The 17,691-nt window shown below is 35.1% G+C and overlaps 1 protein-coding gene across 6 annotated transcripts in view; it reads left to right on the top strand.

Annotated features, from left to right (window-relative positions):
* The window catches only part of Lrp1b (LDL receptor related protein 1B), a 1,877,349-nt gene that overhangs the window by 1,253,525 nt on the left and 606,133 nt on the right, over positions 1-17,691 (top strand). For all 6 annotated transcript variants that reach the window (XR_012447185.1, XM_074070662.1, XM_074070660.1 and 3 more), the window contains 4 exons: positions 7,101-7,298; positions 8,746-8,950; positions 16,294-16,458; positions 16,720-16,964. Coding sequence is in view for 5 of the 6 variants with exons in the window: in XM_074070662.1 (XP_073926763.1) it covers positions 7,101-7,298; positions 8,746-8,950; positions 16,294-16,458; positions 16,720-16,964 (813 nt within the window). In the remaining variant the exon portion in view is untranslated. The remainder of the gene's footprint in view (positions 1-7,100; positions 7,299-8,745; positions 8,951-16,293; positions 16,459-16,719; positions 16,965-17,691) is intronic.

The raw sequence follows: 17,691 nt of genomic DNA, 5'->3' as shown, positions 1-17,691 counted from the left end.
TTGATTATAATGGGGTGTTAAAGTATCCCACAACCACTGTGCTGGCATTAATATATGCTTTTAGGTCTTTCAGGGTATGTTTGATGAAATTGGGTGCATTGACATTGGGTGCATACAGGTTGATGATTATTATTTCCTTTTGGTGTATTTCCCCTTTTATTAGTATGGAATGTCCTTCTTTATCTCATTTAATCAATGTAGGTTTGAAGTCTACTTTGTCAGAGATAAGTATTGCTACTCCTGCCTGTTTTCGGGGGCCACTGGCTTGGTAAATCTTCTTCTAGCTTTTCATCCTAAGCCTATGCTTATTTCTGTTGGTGAGATGGGTCTCCTGTAAGCAACAAATTGTTGGATCTTCCTTTTTGATCCATTTCATCAAGCACTGCCTTTTGATGGCGGAATTAAGTCCATTAACATTAAGCGTTAGTACTGATAGGTATGTGGTGATTCCTGTCATTTAGTTGTCTTAGTTGTTTGAAGGTTTGATTGGGTGTACCTAAGTTGAGGTTACTCTCTACTTTCTTCCTTTTTCTTTTCCTATGGTTTGGTGCTGCCTGTCTTTTCATGGTTAAGTTGGCTTTCACTTTCTGTGTGCAGAATCCCTTGCAGAATCTTTTGTAGTGGTGGCTTTGTGGTCACATGTTGTTTTAGTTTCTGCTTATCAGGGAAGACTTTTATTGCTCCATCTATTCTGAATGATAATTTTGCTGGGTAGAGTATCCTGGGGTTGAAGTTATTTTCATTCAGTGCCCGGAAGATCTCACCCCACGCTCTTCTTGCTTTTAATGTTTCTGTTGAGAAGTCTGCTGTGATTTTGATGGGTTTACCTTTGTATGTTATTTGTTTTTTCTCTCTTACTGCCTTCAATATTCTTTCCTTAGTTTCTGAACTTGTTGTTTTAATGACGATATGTCGTGGGGTAGTTCTATTTTGATCTGGTCTGTTTGGTGTCCTGGAGGCCTCTTGCATCTGTATGGGAATATCTTTCTCTAGATTTGGGAAATTTTCTGTTATTATTTTGTTGAATATATTATGCATTCCCTTTGCTTGCACCTCTTCTCTTTCTTCAATACCCATGATTCTCAAGTTTGGTCTTTTGGTGGAGTCGGTGAGTTCTTGCATTTTCTTTTTACAGGTCTTGAGTTGTTTAATTAATAGTTCTTCGGTTATTCCTTTTATTACCATTTCATCTTCAAGTTCTGAGATTCTGTCTTCTGTTTGTTCTATTTTGCTGGATTGGACTTCTGTTTTGTTTTGCAGTTCTGTTTCATTCTTTTTTCTGAGATTTTCCATATCCTGGGTGGTTTTTTTCTCTTTAATTTTGTCAATTTTTGTCCTCAGTTCATTTATCTGTTTATTCATCGTGTTCTCTGTTTCACTTTGGTGTTTATACAGTGCTTCTATGGTTTCCTTTATTTCTTCTTTTGCTTTTTCAAATTCTCTATTTTTGTTGTCTTGGAATTTCTTGAGTGTCTCCTGTACATTTTGGTTGACCCTATCCAGTATCATCTCTATAAAATTCTCATTGACTACCCATAGTATATCTTCTTTTAAATTATTCTTGTGGGCTTCATTGCATCCTTTGGCATAGTTTACTTCATTTTGTTGGAGTCTGGATCTGAGTTTCTGTTTTCTTCATTCCCCTCTGGTTCCTGTACTAATTTTTTGCTGTGGGGAAACTGGTTTCCTTGTTTTTTCTGTCTTCCTGTCATTGTCCTTGGTGTTGTTACTGTCCCTGTACTGTGTGCAATTAAGTATTTTCTAGCTTGTAATAATAACAATGGTAATATTTAGAATGGAAGGGTGAGCTGAGATGGAAAGCAAGAAGTTAAAGAAAGGGAGAAAACAAATACACAGACAAGAAGGAGAAAACAGAACAAGGTATCAGACAAGAAAGTTTCAAAGCTATAAACAGGGAGTGTTAGTGTACTAATTGACAGTAAGCTGAACAGACATTAGAAAGACAGAGAGAGAATTGAAAATCAAAAATAAAAAAATAACAATAAGTATAAAAATAAAAAATAAGTAAATGAAAGAAATATCTCTATATAAAAATGAATTAAAATAAGATGAAAAATAGAAAATTAAAAAAAAAAGAAAAAAAAACCTCCAAGTTGAAATGCAATGAAGTTTCAGTCTTAATAATTTGGGTGCCCGTCTCCATCTCCAATCCTGGAGATGGTGCCTCAGATGTTGTTCTGTAGTTGTCTCATCAAAAGGGACGCATAAAGTAGAACAAAACTACACACACACACCAAAAAAAAAAAAAAAAAACCCACCAAGTGTCCCAAGTTCAAATGCAATACATTTTCAGTAAGTTTTTCATCAGCATGCAGGTGTAATTCAGTTGTTTTCTCATCAAGGGTAGGGAGAAAAAGAAAAAGAAGAGTCCGGAGACAGTTCTGAGAATGGTATCTGCAGTTGTGGCTTGCCTGCCTGCTGCTGTTAGCCTGCTGTTTCTGGAGGCGTTATTTATGCAGATCTCTGGGATGAGCTTAGCAATCACTTGGCCCTGCAGGCTTTGTTTGCTCAGAGTTCTCCTGTGCGGGAGCCTCTGCTACAAGCTTTCCCCTTTTCAAGCACACTGGGAAAGGTGACACTGCACCTGGGTTGTCAGGCCTGTGTGTTTATTTACAGTTCATGTGGGAGGTAGGTCTTCCCCCCTCTCCTGTGGAATTTTCCTCCCACTGCCACTTTCACAAGCTTTCCTGCTCCTGATTACTGGGCAGTGCTGCTGCTCCTGCCAGCTGCCAAGTTTGTTTACAGTTCACGTGGGAAGTGGGTCTTCCCTCCTCTCCTATGGAGTTTTCCTCCCTCTGCCACTCTCACCAGCTTTCCCGCTCCTGGTTGCTGGGCACGTGCCCCCACTCCCGCCGGAGGCTCTCTGGCCCACCCGGCTTGTTTATTTACAGTCCCAGGAAGGATTCCCTTCCCCCAATCTTTGGCGCTCAGGGTGCCCCACCCTCTTTCCTGCTTGTCTTTATTGTTCTTATTGCTTATTACCCAGTTTCTCTTTTTTCCCTGGGTGTAGGTCAGCCTGTCCAGGGAGCTATGCTGCTCTGGCCCAGGCTTGTCTGTGGGAGTACCACGGTACCACGAAACTCACCTGGTCGCCTCTTCCCAAGCCATCTGGGCATGGGCGACTGGCGGCCCAGGGTCCCTCCTGGTCTCCTGGTTTCTCCCTTTAATGTGAAGTAGAGATTCTCTGCTCCAGCTGGAGGTGTGCAGGGGTCAAAGTTATGCCTCTTCTCAGTGATTATGCCTGCAAAGTGTGTCTACAGAGTCTCTCCAAGATTTCACTATAGGAGGCTCACTTTCTGCTTCCTCCCTCTAGCCGCCATCTTGGAATCCTCCTTGTATTTTCAAAATAAGCCACACTTGATCATAGTGACAATGTTTTCCTTCCTTTATTGTTAGACTATGTTTGCTAATAGCTACGTTTAAAATAGAAAATTTTAATTTTCAATAAATCATAAATGATGCTAGTACTTGTTTTATTTCCTCTTTTTTTGTTATAGATTTCAATCTAGATGATCTTTTTCATTAGTGTTTATGAAGATATAATTTAAAATTAATTTTTAGAGGGTAAAAGGTAGACTTTTTGGTGTACACATGTTTAAGTTTAGACATAATCACCATCACAATCAAAATAGTTCAAACACACTATTTCCCCATGTTCCTTGGAAGTCAAACTCCCTCTCCTTACCCTTGCTTCTGGCATCCACTGAACTGTTTTCTGTCCCTATTTACTTTTCCTTTTCTGGAATATCAAAGAAAGGGATGAATATAGAATTTAGATTTTTAAGCCTTGCTTCTTTCACCTATGTTGCATGTCTGTTTGTTTCTTCATTCAGAGTCTCCTTCTTGGCCTTCATAGGGCCAATATGATCAAAGAAGTTCCTACTTCCATTCAATTTTTTTAAAATAAAGAGTTGGGATGTGCTACCTCTTTGAGAATTGTACTCCATTGATATTTTTTAATGCCGACTACTATAGGCACCCTCTTAGAGAACCTTTGTGCACTTTCAATGTCTTCAACAGGTATTTGTTTAATACTGTGCATTTTGTAACTGATATTTTCTAGAGTCACTGAAAGTGGAGACTTTCTCCTGTTTTGACTCCCTCCCTCTTTCCCTTCCTTCTTTTTTTTCTAGGAATGAGGCACCACATCAAACTGGGCAATTTTAATACTATATATTCTTTAGCAGGAATTTAGTGTAAGTTTCTTTAGCAAGAATCTCCTGCTGTTGTAATCTACTACTAAAGTCAAACTAAAAGTCAAGACTGAGGTAGCTTTCGGGAGCTGAATAGTCAGTCAGTAGTTTCTGCACATGCTGAGGCTTTCTTTTGGTGGATCATCATTCCATTATATATTTTCATTTATTCATTTATTACTTAATAATTATTGAACATTTTTATGATTATATTAATGTTAACTTTTTAAAACATCACTTTTTCTGACAAATCAATATGTTAATACATCTTATAAATGAAAAAATACTGAGAATCAGAGTATTTAAGTAAATTTATGGCATTTACTCATCTAGTTGGTAGTAGACATAAATCTTAAAAGCCACATTTTCTGACTAAGGATACTTTTTGAAAGGCAAACAGCTATTCATGCCCATTGTAAAGAATAAAACAAGAACTCCTATTCCAAAATTAGGTATACTTTTTTGTACAACCCTTTATCTTGTACAACATTTTCCATTATTTAAATGCTAAATTCTGGATTTAAAATTTTATGAGTATTTGTACTTTTGGGATCTATTTGAAAGTTGTTATTTTGTATATATAAATTTTTGGTGTATTATAATCTCAAAGTCAAATAAAAGTAGATATGAATTTTGAAGTTCAAAAAAGTTTTAATTTGTGAATAGTACAAAAATTAGAATTGTAATGCAGGACACAGGTGAAGCCCAGCATAGCCCCTGCTGTGTCTGGAGTGCAAAAGAAAGTTAGGAATTTTATTTGGAGAGGGAAAAAAAATAAGAGACAGAAATCTATTTTGAAAAAAATCCTATATGTATTTACAGATCTATGCAAGTTGTAAGACCTCAACTGGTGACTACAAAGTTAGGTTAGTGTTTCTTTTATAGTGGGCCATTTAATCTTCAGTTGCCAGGTAAAACAGATCTTTAAAAATTGTTACTGACCTAGTGAGGCAGTTCACGGGACATTCATTGGGACTAGAGTGTTTTTGCCTTCTTGCCTCTTGGCTCCGTTTTAGTTGGGTATGACAAGATGCTCTCCTTTGCACACTAAATGTCTGTTCAACAGTACCATTAGGCACTTGTCACAGTATCGTTGTACAACATATATCCACAACACCTGACTGATCACAAAAATATATAGAATCTTGCTTACAGGTTTTTTCTGTTTTTACTTGCACTTGCTCATGCCCAACAATCAGCTTAAATTGCTGTGCTGTATTACAGCTGGGCTCTATTTCATGCTTGGATTTTGTCCTGTATTAGCTAGGAGATAATCTAAGATGGAATCAGTTCTTTTTATGTTTATTCATTTATAACACATTTATTTAATGTGCTGGGCAGAGCTTCCTAAAGCAGGTTCAGGTGTAGTGAAAAAAATATCAGGTGACTCCACCATATGAACAGTCAGCCTAGGTCAGCACCCCTCCAAATCTAATACCTCTTATTATGTCTTTCTAGGGTAGTTGGTGTTAGGGATATAATGATAAAAACCACCAAGAGAGGCTTCCCTGTTTCTCTAGAGCTTACAGTCTAATGAGGGAGAAAGATGATAAACAAATAAATACTGATTTTAAAATGTACTTCAAAAATAATAAATAGGCTACAGTGATTAAGAAATTGATCAGGAAAGACACTTCTGAGGCAATGAGATTATTAAGAAAAAAACTACATCTGGTTGCAAGTCATAAAAAGCCTGTTTGAATTAAATTAGTTACTTGGAGCTATAAATTTGGATCTCCATAAGATGTATTCTATCTCCAGGTCTTTTCTACTACATTCTTTGTGACTGATTTTCTCTTCTACAACAAAAGTTCAAATTGGTTTATTCAAACTACAAGGATGTGAAGAGTGGCAGCACTGGGCATAGAGACCTGTGGCCATTGAAGGAAGGAGACTAAACATTTTCAAACTATTCTGAACCTGACTTAGGTCTCCTATTTTCCCCTTAGGTCAATCACCTTCCTGTGGACAGGGTATGAGAGCCCACATTCAAAAGACTTATTCAGAGTTTGGATATGTTCACTGATTTGCCTATAAGAAAGTAGAAAAAAGGTGACACCAACATGGAAATGAAGAAATCTTTGAGACTGTATATCCCTCCCTCAAAATATGTATTCATCTAACAGAACTTCTGCCTAGTGTGTATTAGTTTGTTTCATTGGAATTAGCATAAGGTTTAACAGGTTTTTGAAATGATAGTATAATTTTAACAAGTTTCAAGTATTGACACATTCTTTTAAGCACATTAAAAGAAAAAAAGCAACCTCAAGACCCTATCTGTCTTCAAAACTTCTTTGTTTTCCCTTGGGGTCTGATCTAGACTAAAAAACTAGTGAGGAATAATATTGTCATGATTTTCTTGGACCATGTAGAAAACCTTCATCTTCCTTCTTATTGGAAGCACTCCCTAATAATAAGCCCAATGACTCTGTTCTTAAAATTTTCTTTTGTTGTTCTTTTTGATCTTTCCTCTCAGTGGATCTGGAGATATGTGATAGCCTAAGAGTAGAAGAGCTAATTTTAGCCACTTTCAGTAATTTCTGTGATGATATTTCTGAGCTTTGCATTGTCAACTAAAACTCTTAAGAAAACAGAAAGTCTCCCATTTTGTCTTTCTATCAAAATTATTCTTCTATTCTTTTGTCCAAATCAAGCATATATAAATTCAAGAAATAAGAGCACATTAATACTTTGTTCTACTGTATATACATATTTCTAAAATTTTCAAGTTTCTTTTAAATTTTGGATCAGAAGAAATTGTTTCTTTCATCACAAAAAATCATATAATGAACTATTCTTTTAAGTCAATGGATTTTGTTCTCAAATATTTTCACTAATCCGAAGTATTTATTTTCCTAAGTGTATTAAAAATAAATTCAATTTCAGATCCTTTTGAAGCATTCATCATCTTTTCTATTCGCCATGAGATCCGAAGAATTGATCTTCATAAAAGAGACTACAGTCTACTTGTTCCTGGATTGAGAAACACCATAGCACTTGATTTTCACTTCAATCAAAGTTTACTTTATTGGACAGATGTTGTTGAAGACAGAATATATCGGGGCAAGCTTTCTGAGAGTGGAGGTACATATATTATATTTTCACTTAATGTTTGAGTTACTTTTTCAGTGAGAAATGCAAAAAAATGTGCCATCAGGAGGAATTTTGAAGATTCTGTCATCTTCCTTTCTTTACCCCTTCCTGATATATGTAAAACCAGGAATTCAAGTATATCTGGAGGCTGTGTTGGGGGAGAGGAAAAGTAAAGGCCCACAATGAGACCCCTATCTTAAGAAAGAAAGAAAGGAAGGAAGGAAGGAAGGAAGGAAGGAAGGAAGGAAGGAAGGAAGGAAGGAAGGAAGGAAGGAAAGAAAGAAGGAAGACAGGAAGGAAGGAAGGAAAGAGAAAGAAAGTAGTTATAAAATGATATTCTTTTTAATTCTAGAAGAAATTAAAGAATAAGGGTGTTGGTGGATATTACCAAATTACTTATTTTTATTAAGTCCACATTAATGAATTTTTCTCTTATTTGCACCTTTGTCATATGTTGCAGGTTTATGGTCTAAGGGAAAGGATGAGTGTGATTTGGGGCTTATCTGTATAAAGATTGAATATATAATAGCTATGTTATTAGTCAAGCTTGAAAAAGAGTGTTGATGCTATTATACATGTTATTTTCTGGTAGATATTTTCTTTTCATTTTGCTCTACCTTTGAAGATCAGCATGTGAATCAAATTGTATTGATTTTAACCACTGTTTGTTTGATTTTGAGACAGAGTCTTGCTATGTAGCCCAGACTTGTCTTGAACTAGCAATCTTCCTGCCTCTGCCTCCTAAGTACTGGGATTACAGTTGGGTCCCACCATATGCAGCTAATTAGCATACTTTATTCTTTTCAAAATCCCTTCTTCTTCTTAAAAAGCCTGTTGAAACTGTTCTAGGAATTGGGGCAGTGGGGATGAACAAGAGCAGTGGAAGGGGTGAATTCAGGAATGATACATTTGAAACATTGTAAAAACCTTTCTAAATGCTACAGTGTACCCTCACCCAGCAAAACAAACAAACAAAAAAAAAAGAACTACACAAAGGAAGCAACAGTTTGTATGTGTTGAACAAGGGGGAAAAAAAGCCAGAAATAAATAACTTTTTTAAAACTTCACCTTGTTATTATGCTCAGAGTTGTTTAAATATGCCATCCTGCTGGAGTAGTGGTGCAAGTGGTAGAGCACCTGCTTTGCAAACTTGAGGCCCTGAACTGAAACCCCAGAACCTCCAAAATCAAAATAAAGTTAAAAATAAAGAAATAAAAATTCCATCACACTGCTACCAAGGGTTTATGAGTTTAAAGATTTCAGGTGAGGAAGTTTAGTAATTTTAAATTTGGGAATCCTCTGTACCAGGTAAAACATTTGCACTATAACTGTCCACGTTGAAGTAACGATGTTTGTACTGCTAATAGCAAGCAGGCTTTTTCCTTTCTTTCACACATTCTTTGAATGAGTGCATGTGTTGGTTTTCCTTCTTTCATAGGTGTCAGTGCAATAGAAGTGGTAGTGGAGCATGGTCTGGCAACCCCAGAAGGCCTGACCATCGACTGGATAGCCGGCAATATATACTGGATAGACAGCAATCTGGACCAAATCGAGGTGGCCAAGCTAGATGGTTCCCTAAGAACTACGCTTATAGCAGGAGCCATGGAACACCCCAGAGCCATTGCACTGGACCCAAGATATGGGTAAAGAAGTTTTCCTTTTAGAGATTCACTTTAGCATAAAAATTCTTTCAGTTTGGTACTGAATTCTCTTAACTCATAAATTGAGTTGAAACAGTTATTTTATGCATACATATGCACATGTATGTATAACTCTGTGTGTGTGTGTGTGTGTGTGTGTGTCTGTGTGTCTGTGTGTCTGTGTGTTTAGTTCTATAGTCAGAATAGCAACAAGTTCATTACCACAAGTATAGTTACAGGATTAGTTACATAGGTACTTTTAGAGTCTAAAAATGTCTTTCTTCTGAATATGGGCATGAGGCCCTATTGGGAAACTCTTTTACAAAGCAGTAAAGTAATGATTTTTTTTTTTCCCCTGCCAAATAGATACTTTTGAAAACCACAGGGTCAGTCTTTGTTCTAAATAGTCACAGATGTTAACTACCTCAACCTTTATTTATTTTGTGTGTTCTTGGAGTCAACTTAAAAGAAAATTAAAATAAGCTTGAAGGACTCCCACAGTGAGATGCTGACTACTGGGAAAATTGAAAGACAAAAGACATAATTCTGGAAAACCAGATTAAAATGTTGAATGACTCAGTTTATTGCTCCTGCTGTTGTCTTGAGTGTTTGTTTTTGAAAGAACAAAAAAGAAACACCATCATTTTAGTCAAGAAGACATGAGCTCCAGTTCCTTCCCTGTTACTTGTTTTGTGGGCAAATAAAGTATATGTTCATCTCTTAGATTTCAGTTTTCTATAAATTGGGAATAACATTGTCTTTCTCATTAATTTGTGAGATTATTCACATGTATATGTGAGCTAATATGCAATTGATATGCAAGAATGCTTTATAATCCTGTGAATTTTTTTTCTCTAGTTATTGGTTTTTAAATCCAAAGCCAGTGTTTAGAAAGGATTGTTTTTTCTTTTGCTTTCTTTTTTTTTAGGGGGGGGGGAGCTCTGTATCTTCAAGTAATACAAAGTCCAGGGAGCACCAATCAGAGAGTGGAGTGAGCAAAGAGGGAGTTTAATGAGATACAGAAAAGAGAAAAGCTTACTTCCTGTTTACAAGTTAAAAGTTAGCTTCCTGGCCACACTCTCTGGCATTTGCTCTGGTATATGCCCAAGACTAGGAAACCAATAGATTGAGAAAGTTTTTCTTTCTTTTCTTTTCCTTTCTTTCTTTTTTTCATTTATTTATTTTTTCTGTTCAGACAATTTAAAGGGGTGAGCAGCTTGCCTGGGAAGAGAATTCCATGTAGGCAACCTCCACAGAGTTATTTATCTTATCTTCCCCTGTATTTGAAATGCATTTGAATCAGTCACCAAAATTGCAAATAATGAGAGAATTTTATATAAAACTGGACTTCTGTCTTCATTTGAAACTAGAGAGTTCTGGCAAGGATGAGCTGAAAAGTAACTATTTCCTTTTAGCCAAAAAGTGTGCTTTTTAATTTATGCAGTCTGCCTTTTCCCATTTTACTTTTTACCTGCTGTAATAACAATTCGCCTGAGAAGACATCTTAAATTTAATGAGAAATGCTTTTATTTTTCAACAGTCTATTCCTGAGCTGGGAGTAGGTTGCAGATTCTGATCCTATTTCTGATCCACCCTCAAAGGTGCTAACACATTATCCATAGGGATTTGATACTCAGAGTACCCAATGCTGATGTGAACTTCCCACTTACCTCACCAGTATCTTATCTGCGTGAAACCTTCCTGTATATTAGAAAGATGATATTTTGACTAAAGATGCAGTCCCAGCACATACACCAACAGGAGTGGAAAAATGTGAATTCTCCCCAAATTACAAATGGTACTCAGAGAGCAAAGCAACAAAACAGGTATATGAAAGTTTTTTAAGTGAAGTGACCAAAGAAAGCAGTAGATTTGAGAGATGCGTTGTTTTCTAAAGCATTGTGCTGACAGTGCTTAGGATAAGCTTATTTATCTCAGTTTATTTGGAGAATACCCAACCTGAGAAGAGAAAAATAAAACAGAAACACAAAGAACTTACAACTGATATAAGTGGAAATACCAAACAGCATTTTAGTGATACAAATATTTCAAAAATGAAATATTTTCTTTGAGTCTCAAGTCAGAACAGGAAACTAGCCTGTATGAATGAATAACCAGACAATGCTCCTGCAAAAGATGATGTCTTCCCTCACTAATTGCTACTGTGAAATTGTGAGATTTATTAACATAATTGCTTGTGGTAATGAAGCAATTAAAAAAAAAAAAAACAAGGTGAGGAAATAATAGTTCTCGAATTGTTTCTGACATAAATGACCAAAGTTCAGATGACATTCCTAATTCATTCCAGTCTAAAAATTAATTGAAAGGTTGACAAGTTCAGCTGTCACGATTACATAGGATTTTTATTACTAAGGTTATCTTATAGAATCTTAGTATAAGACATGAGCTTTAGGTAAGTACCCTAAAGCACAGTTACAGCAATTAAATTTAAATTTTTAGTGCAAATATTAAAGTAGTGTCAGGTTCACTATATATTTGGATAAAAACTTCTGTCATTATCTTAAACATTGGAGCTTTCATAAGGTCAGCTGAAAATAAGAACTGTAAACATGCATACACATACATCTTACAAAACCACTCTAAGCACAAGAAAAACAATGAAAAATAATTTTATTTAAATTCAATGATTGCTTTAGCATGATGTAAAATTCAAACGTGATTTTTCTCTCAAATTATTCATTAGATATACAAGGAGGCTGTGAATCAACATTGACAGGAGCTCCAAAGTCATTTAAATTTATTGCAAAAGTTTTTGTTCTCAGAGAAATTCTTGTGGATAGGTTTTGAGAAGTGTGATTTGTGTAAATACTATCATATTTCCTACTAAATTATAAGCTTTTCCATAGCAGGGAAATTGCTTTCAAGTCTGAAATATATCACAGCTTTTGGTATATATAATGGGCTCAATAAATGCTTGTTAAATAAGTGAATGAATGCATATAAGTGATTTTGTTTACTTGCAACTTACAAGAACTCCAGGATGGAAATGCCAAAAAGTACAAAGTATACAGGAAAGGACAGCTAAATGGGGAATTCTATAAATGTTTTTTACAGTAACAAAATGAAAGGGAAGGTTTGCAAGTAGCCATTTTGCTCCCTTAGCATGGCTCAGAAACAAAATTGACCATAGCATTGGCCCCATAAAACTTGTTCTCCTCATGTGAGTTTCCTACAGCAGCCAAGGTTTTTGTGATATTTTTTGCAGATGCCAAAAAAGAATAGTGTTTTCAATCAGTTATTTTGCTTCCCCAGAATAGAGCCTATTGGCCTTCATATCTCATTATAAAACATATCTTCTATCACGTCCCATTCCTTCAGTCTGGGTTTTCACCCTGTCTCCCAAGTGACAAGTTATTCCAAGATGGCAAATTGGGACTGTTAGGGAGGAGCCATTTTTCTTTCATTACATTTTAACATAATGCACTTACTGCTAAGGTGACCTGAAAGAGTACATGAACCCTTTTAAAGCATCAAGTGTATTATGAGGGAATAACAATCACCAGAGTGTTCACAGTCTTCAAGGTTCTCACATCATGTCTTGAGCCTTCATTGCCTTTATCCTGTGCCACTGCATAGCCTCTTCCAGCTCCTTGCTAGTATTTAGTTTTTATTTGTCATAGTAACTAGACTCTACTACAATTACTTTGATGAAAGCAGAAAGACTGATTGTGAAGATTAGTAAGATAGATAAAATTTTAATTTTATCTGGGAATATTCTAAACAAAACTAATTTCAAGCCTTTGTTGGTTTTAGAAGACATAAAGATTATAGATAAGTAACCTCTTTTCTTTGCCAAGATCATTTCTTTTCACCTGTAACTTGACCTGGTGGATGATAATGGCCCTCTCATGCTGATGGTAGTACAGGTTGTTCATGGTCTATTAACCCAATTTAATCTAGATACAGACTAACCCATGAATGCAGAAACTGAAGAATATGTAGAAAGTCATTTCTTTTTAAAAAGCAATTTGGGTTGAGAATTTCCATATGTCCTGCACAAAGAGATATTCAGCCTTTGTATATTCAAGTAAATAATGCAATCATTGAAATGCTAATACATTTTAACCATTTAAAAAGAAACAGGAAAAAAATGATTTTATTAGAACACCACATTGTGAAGTATACAAAAGAATGCCTAGAATTATGAAACAATGATCCATGAAATCAGCTTTTAAAATTGGTTGTGTAAACTATCTCATGGCAAGGTTAGGAACATGTTAAGGGCAACTAATTTTAGAACTTGTTATTTTATGAAAAGTGTTGGAAGTTTTCCACTAAAACTGGTGAAAGATTAGTACTACAGTGATTTCTGTAGAAGCTTACTCACTCTGGTACATTTAGTGAAGAAATGAGGGAATCGCTTATGTTTGAATTCTGCACAGTGTCTCACACCATGTTTTTCATCCCACTGGAAATATGTTTGAAAGTCAACTTGCTAATAAACCTAAATATAGAAAATGCAATGTCCCATTGCTACTGCACATGAATCGGACTAGCTGCAACTGCCTAAGGCTTACCTGGGTAGAAACACAGAGATACCAAGTCCCCAGGTGTCATACAGGCAAAAGATGATGTTTCAAAAGTCTTTGTGTCAGCACTGTGGAATGCAAAACGCAGCCTCTCCTAAATCTGGTCATGGCATTTCCACAAATAACACACTACCTATGACTTTCAATTCACTCTTTGTTTTCAGGGATAATTTTCCCGTTCTTTTTTTTTTTTTTTTTTTGTTTAATTTTCAGATCTGTGTATTTAACTTTGCTTATCAAGATAACATCATAAATTTGAATTATGCTATGTTGGGGTTCTATTTTAGATACTATTTTTTAATGGTAGTTTAAAGAAAAACTAGAAATAATCTGATCTCAATGGAAGAGGTTTAGAAAGAAATTAAATTTGAAATGAGACAGAATCCATTTCAAATTTGTTGTTTCCTAAAACGACATACATTAAGTTAACTGAATAGAGCATACCAACCTTAAAGTAATTAAATCTGTTCCATTTTCTATTTAAATGGCATTATATTATTTGAAGGCTTATTTTGCATATAAATTACTTTATATGAACATTTTGAGGTAATTGGTATGTTTTCATCCAAAACAATCTTATCTTTAAACATCAGTCTTTCCAGAAACAGAGACCCAACAATAACATTTTATAAATGTTCTTTATTAGGTTTTAAATTTTTTATCTATTTATTTAATTTTAAGACACTGACCCTTTTGAACTTTCCTTAGGGAAATGATCAAATGCAGGAACTAAAGTGATGGCACAACAAAATCCCTTATATCCACTACTCAGCTTCAACAATTACCAATGCATTTTCCTCTGCGTTATTATTGTTCATTTGTGTCCTTACTGAACAGCTTAATTTATTCAAATATTTCATGGACAAGCAATAAAAAATTTGAATGTGGTTTGTTTTATGATATCTTGCCACCACCACCTCTGTAGAAACTCCTAAAACTATGAAACTATAATTCTTTTTAAAAATTATTATAAATCAGTTATTTGAGAAACACTCTCTGAGATAAATCCAGTCCTAGGGTCTCTGGTCTTCAATCATATTCTGACAATTTTTACATTAAAAAAACTAATTTACCCTCAGATACATGCTGCTATAGATAGCATTTAAACATTGACATTAACATTCTCTTTCTCTCCCCCACCCCAGGCGTTCTTGAATAATTGGGCATTTTTTTTTCTCTGTGCTAGTCATCCTGTGTGCTGTGCTTTTTACATGCATTATCTCGACTATAGTGTGCACTATAACTGTTTTCATTTTCAGATGAAGAAATGGAATCTGGTATTAAGGGTGCTTGAGACATTGAGAGATTACAATCTTGAATCTAAGATTATTTTATACAAAAGCATGTACATTACTATTATTCAACATTGACACAACTATTTAACAACATTAAATGAATGGAATAGTGCTTTAAGTTGCCCACAAGGTCTCACTCTCCTCTTTTGTCTCTCTTCCTACTAATTTAACACATATACAAATTTTTTACAACGTCTTGAATCATCCTGCATTTGTGATTCCTGTATCCTGTAAGTTGAATAGCTTTTCAAAATTTCACATCATTCTACATTTACATTTAAAGAAAAAGAGAAATTTAATTTAATTTCGCATTTTATCCCAAAGAATTATTTCATTTTACAAGGTAATTATTCAAATAACTATACTCAAGGATCATACAAATATTGGGAAAATTTTTAATGATAAAACTATATGAAATTATATGGAAAAACAAATTTACTTATTACCACAAATTTTATTTATTTATTTTTTTTCAAAATTTTACCAGAACTGATAGAAAAATTTACTGGACTGTTCCTAACTCCTATTTTGCTTTCTTTTTTCTTTGATTTATAGGTTGGAACCCAGGGCCTTCCTTGTAGATCTATCCCAAGCTACATCCTAGCCTTTGCCTCTTCCTTTTGATCACTGTTGACACTCAACTATACTTATTCCAAGCTCTTGAAATCTGTACTTCTCTTCTCCTTTTCATTTAGTGGAAAACCTATACATCCTCTCCATCTGAGTTTACTGAAACAAGAAATTTCACCTGAGATTCTATTCTCTAACTCAGCCCTTACATCTAATTCATTAGCTACTGCTTGCAATTCTATCTCCAAATTATACTTCAAATCTATTTATTTCTCTCTTCTTCCCTGTCAGTACAACTATCATTTTTTTCCTGGTCCTTTAAAATAACCACTTGACAAATTTTTCTCTTTGTGAGCATGTAATATAATATATTCTCTACATAAGAGCCAAGGAAAATATTTATAGTTTTTTTTTTCTTTCTTAAAAGCCTTTAATATCTCATATACTTTTTGTTCCCTTGGAATAAAATCTATCTTCAATTTCATCTTCCTCTACCCTCACTGATAACCCTACTGATTGGCTTTATTTCTGGGACCAAAGTAACCTACATTCTCTCCCTTGTGACAGCCTTAGTATGAATGGTTTTATACTGCTCTCTTCATCTTCAGTTTCAGTCAAAATATCACCTTCTTGAACTGCTATTTCCTGGTCACTATCAGTAAGTAGGCCACTCACCTGCTCGTCTCTCCTCTACCAAATTTTTTCTTTAAAATTCATAAAAATATATTTTACAATATTTCACATGTTGCATTTATATATTTATGAATTTAGCTAGTTTTCCTTTTCCTCTGAACTCTATGTCTCTAAGTTAAACAATATGTTCATTTGTCATGCAACTTTTCACCCAGCGAGGGCCAAGAATATAGTAGGCATGCAATAAATATTTGCAAAATGAATGACTGAAACAATGACATTATTTCTTTTTGTTCAGAATTCTTTTCTGGACAGACTGGGATGCCAATTTTCCTCGCATCGAATCTGCTTCTATGAGTGGTGCTGGAAGAAAAACCATCTACAAAGACATGAAAACTGGGGCCTGGCCTAATGGACTAACTGTAGACCACTTTGAGAAAAGGATAGTTTGGACAGATGCCAGGTTAAAAAAAAATCTTTTCTGATTTTCTTTTACTTTCCTCAAATAACATTAACAATATGCAAAAGTGTCTGAAGCTACAAGTGTTTTGGATTGAACTTAGTGGTTTTATTTTTATATTAGCACAATTAGAAATGAGTCCATAAAAATAATGATGAAGTAGTTTTTCTATCATTTTTCTGAGTTAAGTGTTTATATCATGGGGATATGTGAATGACTTATGATAAACTACTGATATATTTACCATTCTAAACATTTCTGTAGGTCAGATGCTATTTATTCGGCCCTCTACGATGGAACAAACATGATAGAAATAATCAGAGGTCATGAATACCTTTCTCATCCCTTTGCTGTGTCTCTTTATGGGAGTGAGGTCTACTGGACAGACTGGAGGACCAACACTTTATCCAAAGCCAATAAGTGGACAGGGCAGAATGTCAGTGTGATTCAGAAAACCAGTGCCCAACCATTTGATCTTCAGATTTACCATCCCAGTCGTCAACCACAGGGTAAGTACCTATGACATAAGTATCCAGAAAGTATTTTCATGTTAATCATAGAATGTGTGAACTCTAAAATAACTTCTTTAAGTGAACAATTGTTAATATTTTTATATATTGTGTGGGAGAGGTGGTTTCAGCCTTTATTTTAATTAGTTCTCTATTATTTTCCCTTTCTTCTTTTAATTTTCTTTACATAGTTATAAATAAGCTGATTATAGAAAATAAAATTTTTACGCAGGTAATACAATTTTTAGTCACAGTCACTGCATCAGCACGATGCTTTGGAAGCTGCATGAGGTCTTCAGATTGGAAATCTGTCACCTAAATATGTGCAATAAGTTACAAGAGAGCACCAAAGACACACTCATATTACCTGCCCTCCCACCCCTGTGTCACTGGGCAGTATACTGGGAGGAGAGAGGGATCCAGCTGGTTGATTTCCTCTATTTCCAAAGATGTGAGTTGGCAGGAGTATATGTGGTACCTCTTTCCAGGTATCCCACATTTTGGTTCAATAGCAGTCTCCCTCTTGGTTTTGTGATTTCATTACCTCTACTCAATTTTTGCAAATGTGGGAAAAATCATATCTCATTTTTCACCTTGGGATAACATAGCCATTCAATATAACATCAGCTCATCCTTTTATACCTCTTCTGAAGTACATATGCCATGACCTACTGAAGTCTCATTCTGATGCAAATAATATTTCCTCCATTAGCCCTTTAAATTTTAT

The sequence above is a fragment of the Castor canadensis genome, chromosome 4 (assembly GCF_047511655.1).
Source record: "Castor canadensis chromosome 4, mCasCan1.hap1v2, whole genome shotgun sequence".
In the NCBI taxonomy this organism is placed as follows: Eukaryota; Metazoa; Chordata; class Mammalia; order Rodentia; family Castoridae; genus Castor; species Castor canadensis.
The sequence above is the reverse complement of the archived record's forward strand: the minus strand, read 5'-3'. Positions and strand labels throughout refer to the sequence as shown.